Raw genomic sequence first — 18,761 nt, 5'->3', positions numbered from 1 at the left:
AGTCTCGGTCTCTGCCCCAGGCACTACAGGTCACTCTTTTCCCCAGGTACAATAGTCTTTTCAGGAGTCTTATCCCCTTCACACAACATTCCAACATCCTGCTTTCTTGTGGTAAATTAGTACACAGTATTACTAACTAAAGTTGTATTTCTCTTCTTAATTCCTCTTTTGTTCACCCTCTTGGTGTCTCCCACTGCATGTGGACGATTTAAACTTGGCTCTCCTCTGTGCACTGACTGGATTAAAAAGTAATAGAGACCACAAAATCTGCAACTAGAAATATCATAGTATGTCTCAGTGTAACAGCTGTAATATTATAATATGTCTCAGCTGTAATAGCTGGACTTCGTACATCTGATTAAGTCCCCTTATTTATCAATATCCCATCTGGACAATTAGCTGACAAGTTACAAAATGCACTCTGTCTTTAAAAGTTGTTCTGAATCTAATAATGCTAACAGAATGCTGTTTACTCAGTAGTTAGTAATGCATTTACTCAGTAGTTAGCAGCCACAAGTCTTAGCTTTTCATAAACAAATAACAGATTCATGATGGGATGCATTTAAGTTGCACCTGGCAGACAAATAACTTATTGGGAGCTATTGCTTTTATCCTATGATTAGACCTAGAATTCAGTTTCTGTAAGACAAGAAATGCTGCCAATTTTATATTGTTAAAGATGTTAAAATATTGTGCTGGCATCACTAGCAAAATTTTAAATTATTAAAGCTGAAATAATTGAAGTCTGAATTGATCACCTTTTATACTTTTTTCACATGCTTCAGAGCAAGCAATGAAAATGAATGCATTCAGCTTCAGGGATTCTAGGTGGGTTCACTTAAATATAATGCACACTCCTCCAGCTGGGATTCACAGACTGTGGGAGAATATTCATCAGGAGTTTTCTTTGTTTTTACTGGGATTATTTGTCAACAGATTTGAAAAATTGTACATAGAAAGGCTCAGAACTTAGATTTAATTTAAGAAAAAAACTCCAAACATTTTTAAATACATACGTGTGAAATCAAATTTAAATAAGTCGCTTCCATTTGACATTTATTATAAAACTGAATTTTAAAAGAGCCAGATAAATTAAATACAGTTCAATGCAATCTACCCAATCTGTACTACATTAACGTTTTTCATTCTCCAGCATGTACTGCCTCCCTGTGCTTTTTTTCCCTTTAATATTAAAAAGCAGTGATATTTGAAAGCGTACAATTACAAAGAATTGAATTTCTTTTGCCCATTGAGTTCCTTTTTCCTTTTTTGTTGACTTAAATATAAGAATTATTTTAAATGCAGATGATATATGATAACAAGGTTTTTCATCTCTGACCTTTGCGTTGCTTTCAGTGACTCAAAAGGTTTAACATTTACTTGAAAAGCCATGTACTGATCTAATGGGATCTTTAAGGAGAACAGACATAACATTCTGATATATACATTTGCACGCTATAACCTTTAGCTCATAACCATATTCCAAGGTCAATTTAAGCACAGCTGTTACCTGCACTTGGGACACGGTCAAAGGATAGCGAAATAATATCCAGGTAACACCTTCACTGCAGGGTGGAATGGTCAGAGAGCCCTCATACACCCAGTAGTCACGCAGAAGAGGATCTGAAACAAAAAGAAATGTGGAATTTTAATGACTATTAGGAAGTTAATGGTGTCTTTCAGTGGCAGCTTATGACAGCTGTGGGCTCGCTCGCATGACAGAGTTAGTAAGCAGAAGCCAAGGTGTGAATTTATAACCTGACAAGCACTGCCCACTACCTCCTCATATGAATGTATATGAGCTTGTGGTCACTGTATTACTGTAAGTTACCCTGCAGATGTGCATTTTAGATGTGAAAATGCCACTCGGTGGATGTGAACAATAACAAGTGGACAGCTCTTTAAATTAACATAGCAAATAAGCAATGTTATGGGAACAAAGGAATTCCTGTTAATGTCAAAAGCTAAAAAGAGACATATTTTGAATGCAGGGGGTCTGTGGTGACTGAATTTTAACTGACTTCTACATTTAGAATATGTCTCAAGAATTGGTTTTATTTCATTTTTTAGAAAAAAAAACAATGAAAATTCAGCTGAAGAAAAACTCTTCACTTTGCAATTCTGGTGACATATTTTTTGAGATGCAATGGTGCTTCCTACCTTTGGAAAAGTGAGTTGAATTTCAGACGGGGAAAAACATCACAGTTTATCTTATAATTACATAATTCTTTAGGTTTATATATTTATTAATAGGTTTATAAATAACTGTTAGGATAAACAGTTGTCACTGAAGAAAATGTACAATATTTTGTGCATGCAGAGTTTTAACTCTACATAAAAGACATTTGATTTTCGTTATTTTAATTTTAATTTCTCATAGATTCCAATCACACTACACTTCCTAAGTGAGATAACACAGGGCTTTCCTTTGCTGCTGTAGGCCATACAGCCTAAAACGAACTATAAAAAGGAGAGAAAATTGCCTAAAAAATGAGAGAAAACTGCCTGACTGTAAAAGAGGGTTTCTCAAGAAACAAACCTAGAGAGAAACTGGAGACAAAGGGTGGTCAATCATGGCATGGAGAGCCAGGGGGAAGGTTGTGAATAGCTTGACAAGGACAGAATGGGATACTGGAAACAAATAAACCCGCTTGGTGGAACTAACCTGTTACTGTCATTTCACTACTAGCTCAGTGGAATATCAGTAGAATTAAATTTTGCTAATGAAGCCTGTGATTGTCAGCAAATTGATTTTGTTTTGCTGGTGTAATTTTCTTTCTCAGCTAGGAAATTACGTAGCAAATCCATTGACAGCAAGTTGTATTATCAAACACTCAAAAAAGTTAAGAACTGCAAGAATTAATTCAGCCCATCCTGTGCATGCATCATGATACAGTGCTGTCACATGATCATGTGTGTCTTTTCTGGAAAACCTTTCATTGTTTACTTGCAAAGACAGATGATTTTGTTTTGAAAAGTAGATAATATTATTTAGAATTCTCAGTACAATATGAGGCATTTGGAATTCTTTTTCCTATGCTATTGCAATCCTGCTTGTTAGAATATTTTCTCATTTTTCATATTTCTAATACACTCATTTCTCCAGTGCCTGAGAGCTTAAATGAATTAATTTATCCTCCCATACCCTTGAGTGGTGAGGAAGGATAGATCATCCCCTCAATTTACAGCTGGGGAACTGAGGCAGAGAAGATGAGGTCAAATGCATCTATTCATTTGAGGTGTTCAATATGACATGCTTAGAACCTGATTTCTCAGAGTATTTAACTTTCTATAGCACATAATACAGTCAGAGCACTGCTCCAATTGACTTCTCTTGGAGGTGTAAGCACTCAGCACTTCTGTAAATCAGACCCCATGATCTCAAGTCGGGCACCTGGAAAATGAGGAACACATAGTTAAAGATGACTTGTGAGCATTTTTGTTTATGTGGCTTGATCAGCATCAAACAGGAACTGTGAGGCAGGGGTCCTGTAAAAAATAGCTTATGGTCATGCAATCAGGTGATGTTTCATAATGGATATGCATGAGAGGCACAGGCTGCCTTAATTCCTGCAATTCCTAATTGCTAAAACTTGACTTTGCAACCTAGACAATATTCTTTTGATATAATTAATACAGTTTAATGTAGACCTGGGCTACTTTGAAAAATTCAAGGTCATGCCACTATGACAGAGTTTAGCTCAAATGGATTCCTTGAAGAAATATTTCTTTTTAGAAATGTTTGTTTTTAAAGTCACATTTCTTACTGTTACTCTCTAACTTTCAGCTATGTAAGTTTGAATTTGCCTCCCTTTGTCCCTTCTCCTTTTTTGCTATACAACTGTCATTGCATAATGGCATTGTCTTTTGATTCTGCCAAAAAAATTACCTTGTTAAGTGGGTAGCCTTACACTTCCTATTTTATGCCCAAGTATAGAAAGGAATAGACACAGCTGTCTCTCTGGATGGGTGGGTAAACCTCAACAAAGCTAGCCACGGTGTTGTCAGCAGTGCACAGACTACAGAGTCACATCCTACTCACGTGACAAAGGTGCAGATTTCCAGTAGATTCCAATAGGAATTCACCACTATCACGGTTAGGATGTGCATTACTAAAATGCATTACCACCTTATGGGACACACTCAGGCTTGCAGTTTAGGCTAGACTTTAGATTAAGATTGTCTCAGCCTCTGCAATCAGCTACTAATCCATACACACAAAAGTAAGCAAAGGCACCTACCTGGCAATAAAGAGTTGGGATTAAAACAGGGTATTGTTTTGGACTTTCCCTGAAAAAATGAATACAAGTCAATCTCATCTCTAGTTTCTAATTACAATGCTGATGAAGGTGAGGTAAAACACATTCTGTGTTCTTTTACCATTAAGCCTTGAATTCCTGTGGAAAGCAACCTCACTAAGAGCACCCATTTAGTCATCATTGCATTTCTCCTTGCAGCTATTCAAACATGTATTTTTATCCTATTTTTTATTTCATTTTTAAGCTTATCCTGGCAGTTTGTTAACTTTCTGCCTTTAGCACCTGGACTTCTTTCAGGTCCCAGCCTTGAAATTCTCTACATGAAATTCAGGGGTTTCATTCAAAAAGAGTTAAAAAAACAAGAGCCAAAGTGAGCTTCACTTAACTGAGGTGGATAGCACTTAACAAAATAATGCTGGTCCCACATACTTAATACACAAAAATGTTATGTATGCCAAAGTGTGTCTGATGCTGATCATTTGGGAGGCACCATTATAACACAGTCACACAATGGTGAGGCCTTTCATGACCTTCCTCTGCTTGGCTGTTGTCTCAGTAATGAAATTAGAGTTCCATACACTATTGTTTTCTCTATAAATAAAGAATTTATAATGTTAAAAATCATGCCTGAAGTTTACCATATAGTATTTGACTAAAGGATTTCAGTTCCTTTCTTATTTTTCTGCACTTTGGCATCTGCTGAAGTGAATGGTAATCTCCTCAGACCAAAAAAATATGTGTCATCAATACATCTCAAAATCCTTTTAAAATCAAAGGAATGTATGATTTTTTCTGTGTTATAGATCATGAAGTAAAGAGTTGAAAGTAACTCGCCCAAGGTCATTTAAGATAGTGTCAACATTTTGGAGAGCACTCAAGTCTCCTCAGTCCTGCTAGGATTACTACCTGTCTTTCAGGATCCCCAGACAAAATCCACTTGACAAGTTGGCATTGTGTTTTGGCTGATTTCCCTGCAAGTTAATATGGGTGCTTAGTTTATCTGTACTTTTCCTCTACAAATTAAAACCAGGTAAGTTTGGAGACCTGGCTGCTGGTGTTCACTAAGCATGTTGCAGTGCTTGCACTCACTGACCCCATGAAAATCACTGAAAAGGTAGGACTTGCATGCAGTTACTGGTATAGATCAAACTTTCTGGCCACCAGAAAAAGTATAAAAAATACATATTAGCTGAATAATATTATCTGAATAAAACACTGGAGGTTTTCATGCTGGCCACCAAATGATGGCTTTTATATGTGGTTTTACCACAGACACATCTGAAATCTTCCTCTTGGCTCCCTACAGACCCTTTGCTTACTTTCTCTCTGGTCATTAAAAGGAAGGATTGCTTCAGACAATGCCTTACCTTGTACTGGATGTCCTGAAGAATTTCAGTTACAGCCTTCAGGCCCACATGCTCTTTTCCTATCTGAAATACAGCAAGCAAAGGTGAATTTCAGTATCTTGGTATTTCAGAAACTGAGGCAAAACTCAGGTCAACCAGATCAGTAAGTACTAGAGTTGTTTTTAGTTTAGCTACACAACCTTGTTTTAATCAAGTACACTGATACATGACAAGTCCAAAAAATTAAATCATTATAAAACCACCAGCCAAAAGTAAACAGGGCTTATAAAGCAGAGACAAACTCACAGAACAAGAGAAAGAGTCATAATTAAGTCCGGTAGGTTTTTATTAACCCTGATGTGCAGCACCTGCTCTATGTGGAGTCAAGATCATGCACTATTGTGGCATATAGATGCCAAGGATACAGTTTGTCCTTACCAGTTTTTGTCAGAAAAGTACACAGAAAGGAACAGAGTGAACAAGCATAACAGAAAATTTTTGAATTTGTTCCCATAGCATTGCAAATCTGGCCCAAGGTATCTCCGAAGCTCAGGGGAGTTTTTCCTGCTTGCAGAGCACAGAACAGCAGATTCCCTCTCCCACAGCATCTCTGGGATCATGCCAGTGAAAGCCAGGCTGCAGCACTGCCTCTACTGAACGCCTATGAGGCTCTAAAGAAACACCCTGAGATGAGAGATTCTAATTTTATACGGATGTTGCTCACTCTGCACACTAAACTCAGTTGCTTCTGACTCAAATCACCCATTCCAGGATCCTAGTTTTACCTTCAGAACAAAATCAGATGAGGCAGAATGGCCTTCCACTTGATTTCTTTGCCAACACGTACAAATAGAAGGTGAGGAAATAAACTAGCATGAGTGAGAACGGGAGAGCTAGACCCTGAAAAATTTGTTTGCTTTTTGTTTCTCTTGGAATAGAATAACACAGTAGCCACTGGAAGGAAACAACTGAATGTCAACAAAAGGTACTTTGTTACTTCTAAGAATTTAAGAGCATTTTCTTTTGTTTCAGAATGGAATTTCAATTTCAAACCTTTCAAAGAGCATAAAAGATATTTAAGTCACTTCAAAGATGCTGCTTCAAAATTAATAATCCACAAGGGCTGTCACTTAAATCAGTAAAAATGTTTTCATTGACCTTAAAATAATGTATTTTGAGAACCATGGTACAAAATTATTTTTCCATGCCTTTACCAAGAAAAAATGGTCACCAAATTTCCTCTCCCTGTTCCTTTAATAAACAGCTTAAATATTATTTTTCCTTGGTCAGTTGTAATTATGCCTTTCTTGACTAATGAAAAAGCCTTTTTGGAATGCTTATGAACACTGATGTGGGTTACAGACCAGAAATGGAAAATATATCATTGAAGTTTCAAATTTATTTAAGAACTTATATATAACTTTCTAACTGACTTGAAGGTTACCTCTGCTGGAATGAGAAGGTGACTTACATAAGCAATTAACACACAGCCCTCTAGGACACAAAGCTGAAGACTTTCTAACTTCCATTTTTAGCAGTTCTATCTGAGTGTTGAGATGGTAACCAATGCACCTTTAAATTCAGAGGTAAAGCTCAAAGGCACTCATAAACTCGTTATGAAATATGACAAATTAATAATATCACAGTGCAAGAAAATCTATTTGATCTAAGGATGAACTTTAAACCTCTTCTTCCAAACCCATTTAAATAAAACAGTTTGCCATTTCTCACGAGGAAGATGAGAATCTGGTATTTGAGGACTAAAACTGAAAATCTTTATAGGGTGCAGACCTTGAAAAACCTTCAAGAGCAATTAGATTATAGTGCTAACTTCCAGATTTCATTACACCTTGTCCCCAGGAAGCTTTAAGTCCCCTCATTGCAGGCTTTTCTGAGGGTCTCTGGCAAGTCTTGTTAACACTCTCAGTCTCTGGAGAGTGATACGACTCCATCTTGCATTTGTCCTGTTTCTGTGTGCAGAAACACACTTGTCCCTGTGTTCAGGAAAGCACAATTCTACTATCAGTTTTCAGCAGTGCCAATGGCTTTGTAGGCCTTTTCTTTAATCTTTCCTCCTCTCCTCTATTTCCTCAACCTCTGAACAGCAGACCCAGCCAGGAATTAAGAGAAATACATCACAGAGATAGTGAAGCACTTGTCCCTCCTGATAGCCCTCATTCTGCTCTCAGAGGAATGAAGATTGGCTGTCTGCTTATAGCCAGAGTCCCACAAAGGTGCCTAACTATGTATTATCCCTTTTTTAATGAACATACTTCCAATATCCTGTTCAAACAAGAATTGATTGCTTAGCACACATATAGGAGACATGACTGAAAAATATCTTGCAAATAGAATACCGGCAGTCATACATTGTTTTCTTTCATGAAATCATTAAAAATTAAATAACATGGAAAGGACCTCATTATCCTCAGACAAATGGCAGTGCATCATAACAAGTGTAACACAGGAAACTTACCTGCACAAACAAAGCAATAATAGCTATGCCGTGCTTCTTCCCTACTGCCTCATCAATGCTGCTGTACAGTGTGGAGTTCCAGTGCATTAGATGAAGCTGAAACAAAGCAGTGCAAAGAGAGTAATAGAGAAATATGTCTTGTAATTAAAACCACCAGCAATTATCATCAATTAACAAAGCCTCAGCATGTTGTGTGTGCACATGCATGAGTACACATATGTCCATGCTCATGGCTGTGCATGCAGGGATAAGTGGATTTACTTATGATAGTACATATTGTAAATATCAGGAACTCCAAGGAAAAAAAATGGATAAAGTTGCAGATAAAGTGATGTACAGCCAGTTACCAAAAATCTACATCAGTTATAAAAAACTACATCAAAGGTGTGAATGATTATAGTAATGATGATTTAACAACTCTCTCAATCTGAATACTGAAAGAATGTCAGCTAATGAAATCCACCAGCATTGCCCCTCAGCTAGCCAGCTCTCTCCCAAGGCAGGAGAATTATTGTGGACATAGACTGTACAAACATATGTTGGACTGACTGACTGTACTATCACAATGCCACTTGTCTCACACACTACGTCCCAAGACAGATCATTCAAATGTCAGTAGTAAGAGTAGAAGGCATTTCAGAAAAGGCTAAACACAGAGAAAGTCAAGCAGAGAAAAGTGGCTTGAGGATCACCTTAGGGGTAAGGGTGAAAGAAAGAGGTGGTAAAGAGCAAAGGAGCTAATGCAGGAATACATGGGAGGCAGTGGACACTGGATAGTAAACACAAAGTCTGTTGTGGTGAAGTGTCACAGCATAATCTGGGAAGTAGTGTTTGAGAAAAGTGCTGGAAGACAGACTAGCAGGAAGTTGGAAAGGGAAGAAAGAAGGGAGGGAGAAGAGGGGGAAGAGAAAAGTGCTGGAAAACAGTGACATTTGGAAAGGGAAGGGAAAGAAAGGAAGGAAACAAGGAAAGAAGGAAACAAGGAAGGAAAGAAGGAAGGAAAGAAGGAAGGAAAGAAGGAAGGAAAGAAGGAAGGAAAGAAGGAAGGAAAGAAGGAAGGAAAGAAGGAAGGAAAGAAGGAAGGAAAGAAGGAAGGAAAGAAGGAAGGAAAGAAGGAAGGAAAGAAGGAAGGAAAGAAGGAAGGAAAGAAGGAAGGAAAGAAGGAAGGAAAGAAGGAAGGAAAGAAGGAAGGAAAGAAGGAAGGAAAGAAGGAAGGAAAGAAGGAAGGAAAGAAGGAAGGAAAGAAGGAAGGAAAGAAGGAAGGAAAGAAGGAAGGAAAGAAGGAAGGAAAGAAGGAAGGAAAGAAGGAAGGAAAGAAGGAAGGAAAGAAGGAAGGAAAGAAGGAAGGAAAGAAGGAAGGAAAGAAGGAAGGAAAGAAGGAAGGAAAGAAGGAAGGAAAGAAGGAAGGAAAGAAGGAAGGAAAGAAGGAAGGAAAGAAGGAAGGAAAGAAGGAAGGAAAGAAGGAAGGAAAGAAGGAAGGAAAGAAGGAAGGAAAGAAGGAAGGAAAGAAGGAAGGAAAGAAGGAAGGAAAGAAGGAAGGAAAGAAGGAAGGAAAGAAGGAAGGAAAGAAGGAAGGAAAGAAGGAAGGAAAGAAGGAAGGAAAGAAGGAAGGAAAGAAGGAAGGAAAGAAGGAAGGAAAGAAGGAAGGAAAGAAGGAAGGAAAGAAGGAAGGAAAGAAGGAAGGAAAGAAGGAAGGAAAGAAGGAAGGAAAGAAGGAAGGAAAGAAGGAAGGAAAGAAGGAAGGAAAGAAGGAAGGAAAGAAGGAAGGAAAGAAGGAAGGAAAGAAGGAAGGAAAGAAGGAAGGAAAGAAGGAAGGAAAGAAGGAAGGAAAGAAGGAAGGAAAGAAGGAAGGAAAGAAGGAAGGAAAGAAGGAAGGAAAGAAGGAAGGAAAGAAGGAAGGAAAGAAGGAAGGAAAGAAGGAAGGAAAGAAGGAAGGAAAGAAGGAAGGAAAGAAGGAAGGAAAGAAGGAAGGAAAGAAGGAAGGAAAGAAGGAAGGAAAGAAGGAAGGAAAGAAGGAAGGAAAGAAGGAAGGAAAGAAGGAAGGAAAGAAGGAAGGAAAGAAGGAAGGAAAGAAGGAAGGAAAGAAGGAAGGAAAGAAGGAAGGAAAGAAGGAAGGAAAGAAGGAAGGAAAGAAGGAAGGAAAGAAGGAAGGAAAGAAGGAAGGAAAGAAGGAAGGAAAGAAGGAAGGAAAGAAGGAAGGAAAGAAGGAAGGAAAGAAGGAAGGAAAGAAGGAAGGAAAGAAGGAAGGAAAGAAGGAAGGAAAGAAGGAAGGAAAGAAGGAAGGAAAGAAGGAAGGAAAGAAGGAAGGAAAGAAGGAAGGAAAGAAGGAAGGAAAGAAGGAAGGAAAGAAGGAAGGAAAGAAGGAAGGAAAGAAGGAAGGAAAGAAGGAAGGAAAGAAGGAAGGAAGGAAGGAAGGAAACTACTGAAAGGTAATATGCATTTTGAACATGAGTTTTTCCAGAAATAAATGTAAATGTAATCTCTCTGCCTAGGTCTGATAACACTGTAGAGCTTCAACATCCTAAGCACAGCTGCTTTGAAGTTTATCTGCCAACTCTTACAATTAATTTCCATTGTAAAAAAAATCATGCTTAATGTTTTGTTCAGTCATGTGTCTATGAAGTTAAAATGTCATTTTTATAGCTAACATTGTTTCCATCTTCAGCAAAATTAGTTTTCAAAACAGTGTACCTTCCTATTTTGTTTTTTATTTCTGTGAAGAAACAGCCTCTGTGAAATGGTTATTGCCCCTTACGCATCTCAGCATTTCAGAATACCAGTTCTTCAAGCAATCCCTCTCCACTTATTTATTTCCAATACGAATTTTAGGCACGCCTCTTGATGACTGTTATTCCAAAAGTAAATAGAAACTTTTAAATGAACATACTGTAAATTGAATTAAATTCCAGATTATCACACCAGTAATTTTATTCATTTTGATCAAAGGCATTCTGCTGTGGCAAAAAAAAAAAAAAAAATTTCTTAGCAAATACAATAAATCGGTTTTACATGAGAACACTAATATAAATAATCTATTTGCCCACAGCTACAAAACTTCTAGACGCACAAATGCTCCCTGTAAGAACTAAGCACAGAGATTTACTTCATTATATGCATTTTATCACGACTAAAAAGCTTTGTTACATATTTGATTTGCCCTTGGATTTTAAAGCCAGAGGATCAAATAATGTGATTTCAGTCTCTGAGGTCTCTCCAGAAGAGCCTGGCTTTCGCACCAGCTCCCCACTAGAGGGGGATCACGGAGTCCCACAGTCCACACCAAAATCCTGATGTTAAGAGGGAAATGTGAAAGAAAAATTGGTTGTGGCGACTGCAGTAGGGATGGCAGAGTTACATTCCCTTGGAGGTGAAGTCTAATCTGACATCTGTCTGCATTCTGACAACAGCATGTTTTCTCTAAACAGATCCAAAAGGAAAATGCTGAACCCCAGAATGAGGAAAATGAACAAGCACTTCAAATTGTTCAAGCAATGACCCCGGTTTATCCAGAAACACACTCTCCTATCTTAAGCAGCAGGTTCATCAGGGCACAGATTTCCCTATGATAAGACTGCATCACCTAGAAAAATGACACCAGAACCTCTGTCTAATGCTATAAATGTTAAGAGCTCTAGAATTATTCTGTGCAGCAGTATGTATATATGTAAAGGTAATGGTGACACCTCCAGACTGGGTTCAGGTTTAGTAATCAACATCACTAAAGGTACTGAAAAATAGGCAATCAAAACTTTCTGGTCTAAAGGTTCCTGTAACTTTGGGAGTCTGCTCAAGGATGTTTAAATTCCATAGTAGGGTGCTTGGAACAAGATCCGTCATTTTGTACTGGGTTGCTAACACCCAAAGTAGAATGAACTTCTGATCTGTGTTTAAAGATGGCCATAATAGTGTTAAAGATGGCCATAATTACAGTGGATTAGTGATATATTTTTTACACAGCAGGTTGCAAACTTGCTATCATAAACACTAAAGAAAACAGGTAGAGAGCACTCCTAGACCCATGACAGTAGATGACTGGGGACTACAACAAAAAGTGATCAGGCTCATATATTCTTTCTACATACCACCCCTTATTTGTAGCGCTAACAACAGCACACTGGATGCACTGCAGTATATTTGTTACCTTCCCATGTCCTGACTCAAAGTGATATTCAGAATTAGCCCTTCACAGAAAATGTTCTAACTGAAATTAGAAAGGCAACCTAATGGAAAATAATAATTAATACCATTATATTTCCAAACAGCGGCCATTGTGTCATTTAAATCTATAAGACCATGCATGCACACTCAAATAATTAAACACATTTGGTTATGCACTTAAATAAATGGAAGTCAAATTATTTCTTCTACAAAGCAAGAAAAATGTAGCTCAAAGCAGAGCTGGGTAAGTACATGAAAAAGTGATTCAGAAAGTGAGGTAGCAAGGAAGTAGCAAGTGTTTGTAGTAAAGTGTGTGGGTTTTTTAAATCATGTTTTATCCTGTGTATTTGTTGCTCTCTGGAGCTGTTGTGACTTTTGTGTGTTCTTTTTTATTTGTAATGTAACATCAGATATAAACATCAGACAACAGTTTTCAAAAAAAAGATGGCAACAAGTCTACAAACATTACAAAATCTGAACTCTTGAGAGTAGAGACCACAAAAAACATTGCCTATAACTCTTGTTAATATTTATGGGAATCAGATGTGCACAAAGGAAAGACCACAGTGCTTTCACAATCTTGAAACTGTCACTATGATATAATGCCCATGGACAGTGACGACGTCATATCCATGCCACTGTACCTCACAACTAGGAATAATCACAGAGGCTAACAATGTTCTGTATTTTAGTAACCTTCATTTTCACGTTTATTTGAGACAGCTGTTTGAAAAGTGCTCAGTCACAAGGGGTGCCAGCCCCTGATGTGAATATAACCATGCAGGGCTTTTTAAACAGCAGTTACAGTGCATTGGCAGCTTCCCATTGTGTGGTGTTCATTCAGAGTATAAAGCAGCCACACATGTCAGTGTGGCAGGAAAGGCTCTGCTCACCTTGTCAGGTAATGTTTTGATAATTTGCAGTTCTGATGGTTCTACACAGCCAAAATTAGTCAGCTATGCTGTTACTGATTATTGGTGACTGGCTTGACATGCCAGACAGTATATTTTTACAAAATAATCAGAAAGCTATCAGAAAATCCTTAGCACTCAAAAAATCCACTTTTCTTTTGAAAGAACCATAATTTTTGGCCCTCTAATATTACAGCTGTAAATCAAAGAATTGTAGTAGCGGCTTCTTTAAAATCAGATAAACTGAAAACTCATGAAGGCAAATAATAATAAAGTGCTGATAAAGTTGATTTGCTCTGAAGTGAACAGCTGGAGAGACTCTCCTACACAGTGAAGATTAAGAAATAATCCCAGGTAGCAGAGCAAACCCCCTGGAAAGATTATTCTGTATGGAACAAATTCTGAGAAACTTCTCAATTTTCATCCAGACCCCACTCAACCAAAAGGCTACTGAACCCAATCCTTATTTAGCAAAAGTTGACAGACAATAGCAGGGGGCCTGTCTGAAAACAAGACTTTCTCTAAACTGAGTAAGGACCTGAGATTCTGGCTTTAAATTCAATAAACATTCATCAAATTAAAGCCCTACCCCTTAAATCCATTCTTTTCTCTACCACAGAAATACCTTCTATGTCAATATGAAAAGGCTTGATGGTAGATTTTTACACAAAATTGGAGTCCTGGGATGACAGATTCTGGCAGGAAGCAGAATCAATGTATATGACCTATCACATTCATCAGTTCTGGAAACCAGTGTCTCAATAAAAATCACAGTTACAAAAATGTACATTTTTCCCCTGTCTGGGGCACTGACTGCTCTGTGGAATTCTGCAGGGTCTAAAGCTCACTGAGAGCAAAAATGATCTTTTAAGCTCTGTTGATGACCTTACTTCATTCCCGGCTCACAGATAAAATATATAATGACAAGGTAATTTGTGTTGGAAGTCACCTCTGAAGTTCAACTCTTTCACAGCAGCACCAACTTCAAAGTTAGCTACTAATTCAAAGTCAGATCAGGTTTTTCAGGTCCTTGTCCAACTAAGTTTTGCGTATCTCCAACAATAGAAGTCTCCCAACCTCTCTAGATAACATGTTCTGTGCTTGACCTCCCCATACTTTATTTCTCCTTCTACCTAATCAGAAAGTCTCCTGTTGCAACCTGTGTCCCTTGCCTCTTGTTCTTTTGCACTCCCCAGGATTCTCTGAGCCCAGGCATGAATTGCCTGTGACCACCAAATCAGCATCTCGTGACTGACTCCTGAATGACGCCTCTTTCTCAAACCTCTTCAGTCATCCATTTGTTTGAATGACCATGTTTCACCCAAACTTACTTTCAACTAGGCTTGCCCAACTCTTAAAATGTCAGGGAAGTTGCTACTAGCTCTGTCCCTTACTGTGACCTACTGGTGTGCATGTGTCACCCAAGTGTCAGACCAAAAAGGACACAGGCTAATTCCTTACAGGAAAATACATCCTGAAATGAATCACAGCTCATCATCTCTTATGAGGTATCTGATTAATGGTACAGGGAGAAGAAGAACTCTGCACCAGCATTTCTGCACTCTTGTATGATCTTAATGTTGCAAATTTGCAATGAACCTGCACAGTCTGGAATATTCTGCTACCATAAAAAGCAGTTCATATGCTATAACTCCTTTCTTTATGAATACTTACTGCTAAATGACTGAAACTCTAATTTGCTGTTCAATGTGCTGTGTTTCCACTGGCTAAGTCAGGCAGTTTAGAATAGAGCACCAAGCTCACGCTCCATAGGAGAGAAAAGGAAATGTGCCAGCAGCAAAAGTCCTCCTGACCCCCCTGGCACCAGAACCAGGCTCTACAGGGGCCTGATAAAACCACTGGCAGCTCAGGCAGCAAGAGAGAACAAGAAACACCTGCCCAGCCTAGGTGGAAGTCCTGCCTCAACTGAATTGGCAACCATAACCCATATTGCAAGAGCTTGTGACATGGGGGATTATTCTGTTTAACAGGCTCCTGTTTGTGCTCTACACGCAGTAGAAGACCATAAATTTCAAATAATTCCTCTTTAGATCGATTGGAACATCTGATTGGGACACAATCATCAGTGTGTCTGCTTGAAACTGTGCAGCTGGCACAATCAACCATTGCATTTTTCCACTCTTGATTGAGAAGCTAATTATTACAAAAGCTTCTTTTTTCAGTGTGTGCTGCATCATGTGTAAATTAATCTTCTAGTAACCTTTGTTCCTTGCTCAGAACTAGGATATACAGCTATTCCTTGTTAGCTGTGCCACCAGCTGTCACAAGCTCCAGAAAAGTCTGCTTAGTCTAATAATATTACAGGATAGAAGGTACCTCTCAACAGATCTCTCAAGGATGAAAGATTTGTCATTGCTCTCATATCTTCCCAATTCTTATTTCAATGTATACTGGTTGTACATCAAAATAATAATAGGGGAATACTGCATCACAATGTCTTAATCAGAGGGGCACCTAAAACCTGTCAGTCTGGAAATTCTGGGCAGACTGGGTTTTGTGATATTTCTGCCACTGGTGGAAAAGAGTGTAGCTGAAACACTCTTTTGATTCCATTAACATGGTCTCAGGGATAAATCTATATCTCTAAGGTAAATTAAAGCAGCTTTAGAATTCCTCTGCTAAAGATTGTAGAGATATCAAAGGTTCTCCTGGACTCACCCAACTTTGCCAGGGATAAGTACATTCCAGTTTCATCCACAACATGCCATAAAAGTGGAGTAGGGAACAGTAAAAATGGCAAACTCTGGCTACCTAACTACAGCCAACAGGAAGGCTTTTTCCAGGATTGAGAGGGATGAAATGAAGCTCAGGACTTCAGCTAGTAAGAGTGGAAGGCAATACAGTCTAGTTGTACAATAATGATGTGTAATTTCAACAGCACAAATATTGCGTAAGCAACATCTCAGGAGGACAAAATGTGGAAAAATTGTGTCTTGCTATTTTACATGTGCACAAGAATTTATGAGTTGATACTTGACTTGGCACTGAATTGTTTCAGGAAGCAATTGACTAAGCTGTTGGCAGTGACCATAACATACAGTAATTAAGTTCCAAATCCTCACAAGGGGACCAAACCAAGGATATGACCAGGGCATGCAGCTTCCAGAAAGTGATTAAAAAACCAGAAAGTTAGTTATTAACAGCCTGAAGGAGAGGTTTGGGAAAATAAAGTTAATGGAACTGATACAGAGACTGTTTGAAAATGTCTTAAGAGAAGCAGGAGTACATGTACATATTTCACGCCACAAAACAAAGAAACAAATACCCATAAAGTGTTCATGGTTAAACATTATAGTTTGGTCAATGTAAACATGGTTCCTTTGAAAATGTAAATGAAAATAGAAGCAAATTAGTAGATCATGAACTCCGGGCAAAATGAAGAAGAGGATGAGAATGTCAACAGGTTATAAATTAGTGCACTTGGTTTATGCTTTCATACTTGAATTTTTCAAGGCTTCTATAGTGGATAGGTGCCAAAACACCACTAAATTTCAGTATCATTTGAATGCTCTTTAAAATTCCATACATGGGTCATTGTAATGAGAAAATTACATAAAGGGAACTCTTTGCCTATCTTTGAAAGCTACACTAAGTTCACCACTAAGAGACATAACTGAAAGCAGTTCCAATGAACACAGATGACAACGCTGTTAGCATTAAAAATCTCCTGATTAATATAATGTAGGAGAAGAGAAAGCACAGTTTCTGCTCAACTTCTGCTTGTTATAATTTATTGATAGTGTTAAAGATCGAGCAGGTCTAGTCTGCGCATTAATCGTCAGGCTCCAAGTGTGTTCAGAACAAGATGACATTCCCTGAACAAAGAAGTCTGTAATTTAAGATCAGAGAAATTAGGTGCACATAAATCAAGATGGAGCAGAGCACAAGGTATCCTGGAGATACTGTTCAAACAACTTCACAATCACAGAGATACTACGTGTTTCAGGTCAAAAGCTAAATTCACAGCTAAAACATGCTGAGCATATGCTTGACTGGGACACCACTGTAGTCCAGAACCTTTGCTGACTGGTGCTCTCCTCTCCATGAACATCTTTGAAAGAAGAACAGCTGTAAAAAAAGTTATTTTTGTTGAATCATAAAAGCAAGAACTGCAAAGACGCCTTTCAAAAATCTATTCTCTTTCCAAACAAGCCAGTCTAGTGAAAGCGATAGTCTAAGCAATTGTGTGGCATACCTTCAGATGTGCCACAAAAAAGGTAACAAATCCTGGGACTATTGAATTATTTGCAGCAGCTCAGGAAGCGCTATAGCAGTTTCTTTTGGCAAACTCACTAAAGAAGTATCTACATAACAGAATAATAAAAACATTGCAACATCTAATATTAAATAGGAATCTCTGTTCCCTTTGAAAAGTCTAATCACATGCAGCATCCTCATTTCATTTTACACAAAGAACTATTGGTTCATTTAAAAAATGAAATTAACAGCAGGAAGTACTGATGTACATGGAAAAACTCAAAACACAGCAGCTACAAAGGGTAAGCTAAAAAGAAAAGCAATGGGAACCATAAAAATCCAACCAGCACTCTTCTTTCTGTTCTGGGAAAAGAAGCCAGAAGGACTAAAAAAGTGGGGAAAAAAAGGAATCTTCATGGTTAGTGCAACTGCAACATAGATGTTTTTACCTATGTCCTTGTTTGCCCACAGAAGTCACTGACATGTAATATTAGCTTGCCTGTTTCTTAGGAAAATCACTGGCAAAAACATCATAGGGTGTAGGGGAAACTGAGGATACAAAATTTGTCATCTTTATGTATTTTTTTTTTCTTCACGTTTGAAATCACGAGCACAGCTTATGTGTACTGGCATTCACAAGAAATTAAAAGAAAACAGGAATTAATCAAAATTAACTTTTTTAAAAACTGTAACGTAAGTATACAGGCTAAGAAAAGGACTGAAAAAGGCATGAAAGAACTGCAAATGTCCCTGTCTCTATGCTGCCAACTTTCAATATCAACCTAATGGTAAGAAACTAAACAGCTACACAGTAATTACTGTCAGATTCATAGGTCAGACTCTTCACTGTGCCAAGTTTCTGCTCAGTGTGTGAAGCAAGGAGCACCACAGAGCAGCTTATTGTTCCCTACCATGTTTGGCCCCAGCAAACATGCAGGCTGAAGTGCCCTGGGTCTGCCTTTACCTATGCTAACAGAAACAAATATACTTTCAAGCCTTTCTTTTTCTTTCCTTTGAAATATGAAAGCCAGGAAGGAAAAAAGCAAGGGTTTTATTGCAAGATTCTCCAGCTACCTTCACTCTGGGTTCTTACCAGCCTGAGAGGGTGCATGTGCATGTCTGCATGTGCTTTTATAGCTCCACACCTAGATAGGGTGAAGCCTGGAAAAAAGACTGGACCTTGATGGACAGTTGATTACATTACAGACTAGCAATATCATCAAGAAGACAGAAAACACAAAGAGCCATAGGTTAAGCATTTAATTCTGGAAGTGTTATTTATATGACTAAGCATTTAATAAAAGCATGTTCAGTTCCAAAGTGTTGCTTGCAATCTATTGTCTTGGATTTAAAACCAGACTGTTCATATGTGGAAAGTTTTAAATCACCAATT

At 38.1% G+C, this 18,761-nt stretch overlaps 1 protein-coding gene across 1 annotated transcript in view; it reads right to left on the bottom strand.

The window, feature by feature from the left end:
- Window positions 1-18,761, bottom strand: part of CA8 (carbonic anhydrase 8) — a 52,080-nt gene that overhangs the window by 19,451 nt on the left and 13,868 nt on the right. Inside the window, exons 4-7 of the mRNA XM_014307853.2 lie at window positions 8,082-8,177; window positions 5,627-5,689; window positions 4,242-4,290; window positions 1,511-1,623 (exon numbers count right to left, since the gene is read on the bottom strand). Of these exons, the coding sequence (XP_014163328.1) occupies window positions 1,511-1,623; window positions 4,242-4,290; window positions 5,627-5,689; window positions 8,082-8,177 (321 nt within the window). The remainder of the gene's footprint in view (window positions 1-1,510; window positions 1,624-4,241; window positions 4,291-5,626; window positions 5,690-8,081; window positions 8,178-18,761) is intronic.

Source organism: Geospiza fortis, unplaced genomic scaffold, assembly GCF_000277835.1.
Source record: "Geospiza fortis unplaced genomic scaffold, GeoFor_1.0 scaffold121, whole genome shotgun sequence".
NCBI classification, from domain to species: Eukaryota; Metazoa; Chordata; class Aves; order Passeriformes; family Thraupidae; genus Geospiza; species Geospiza fortis.
The sequence above is the reverse complement of the archived record's forward strand: the minus strand, read 5'-3'. Positions and strand labels throughout refer to the sequence as shown.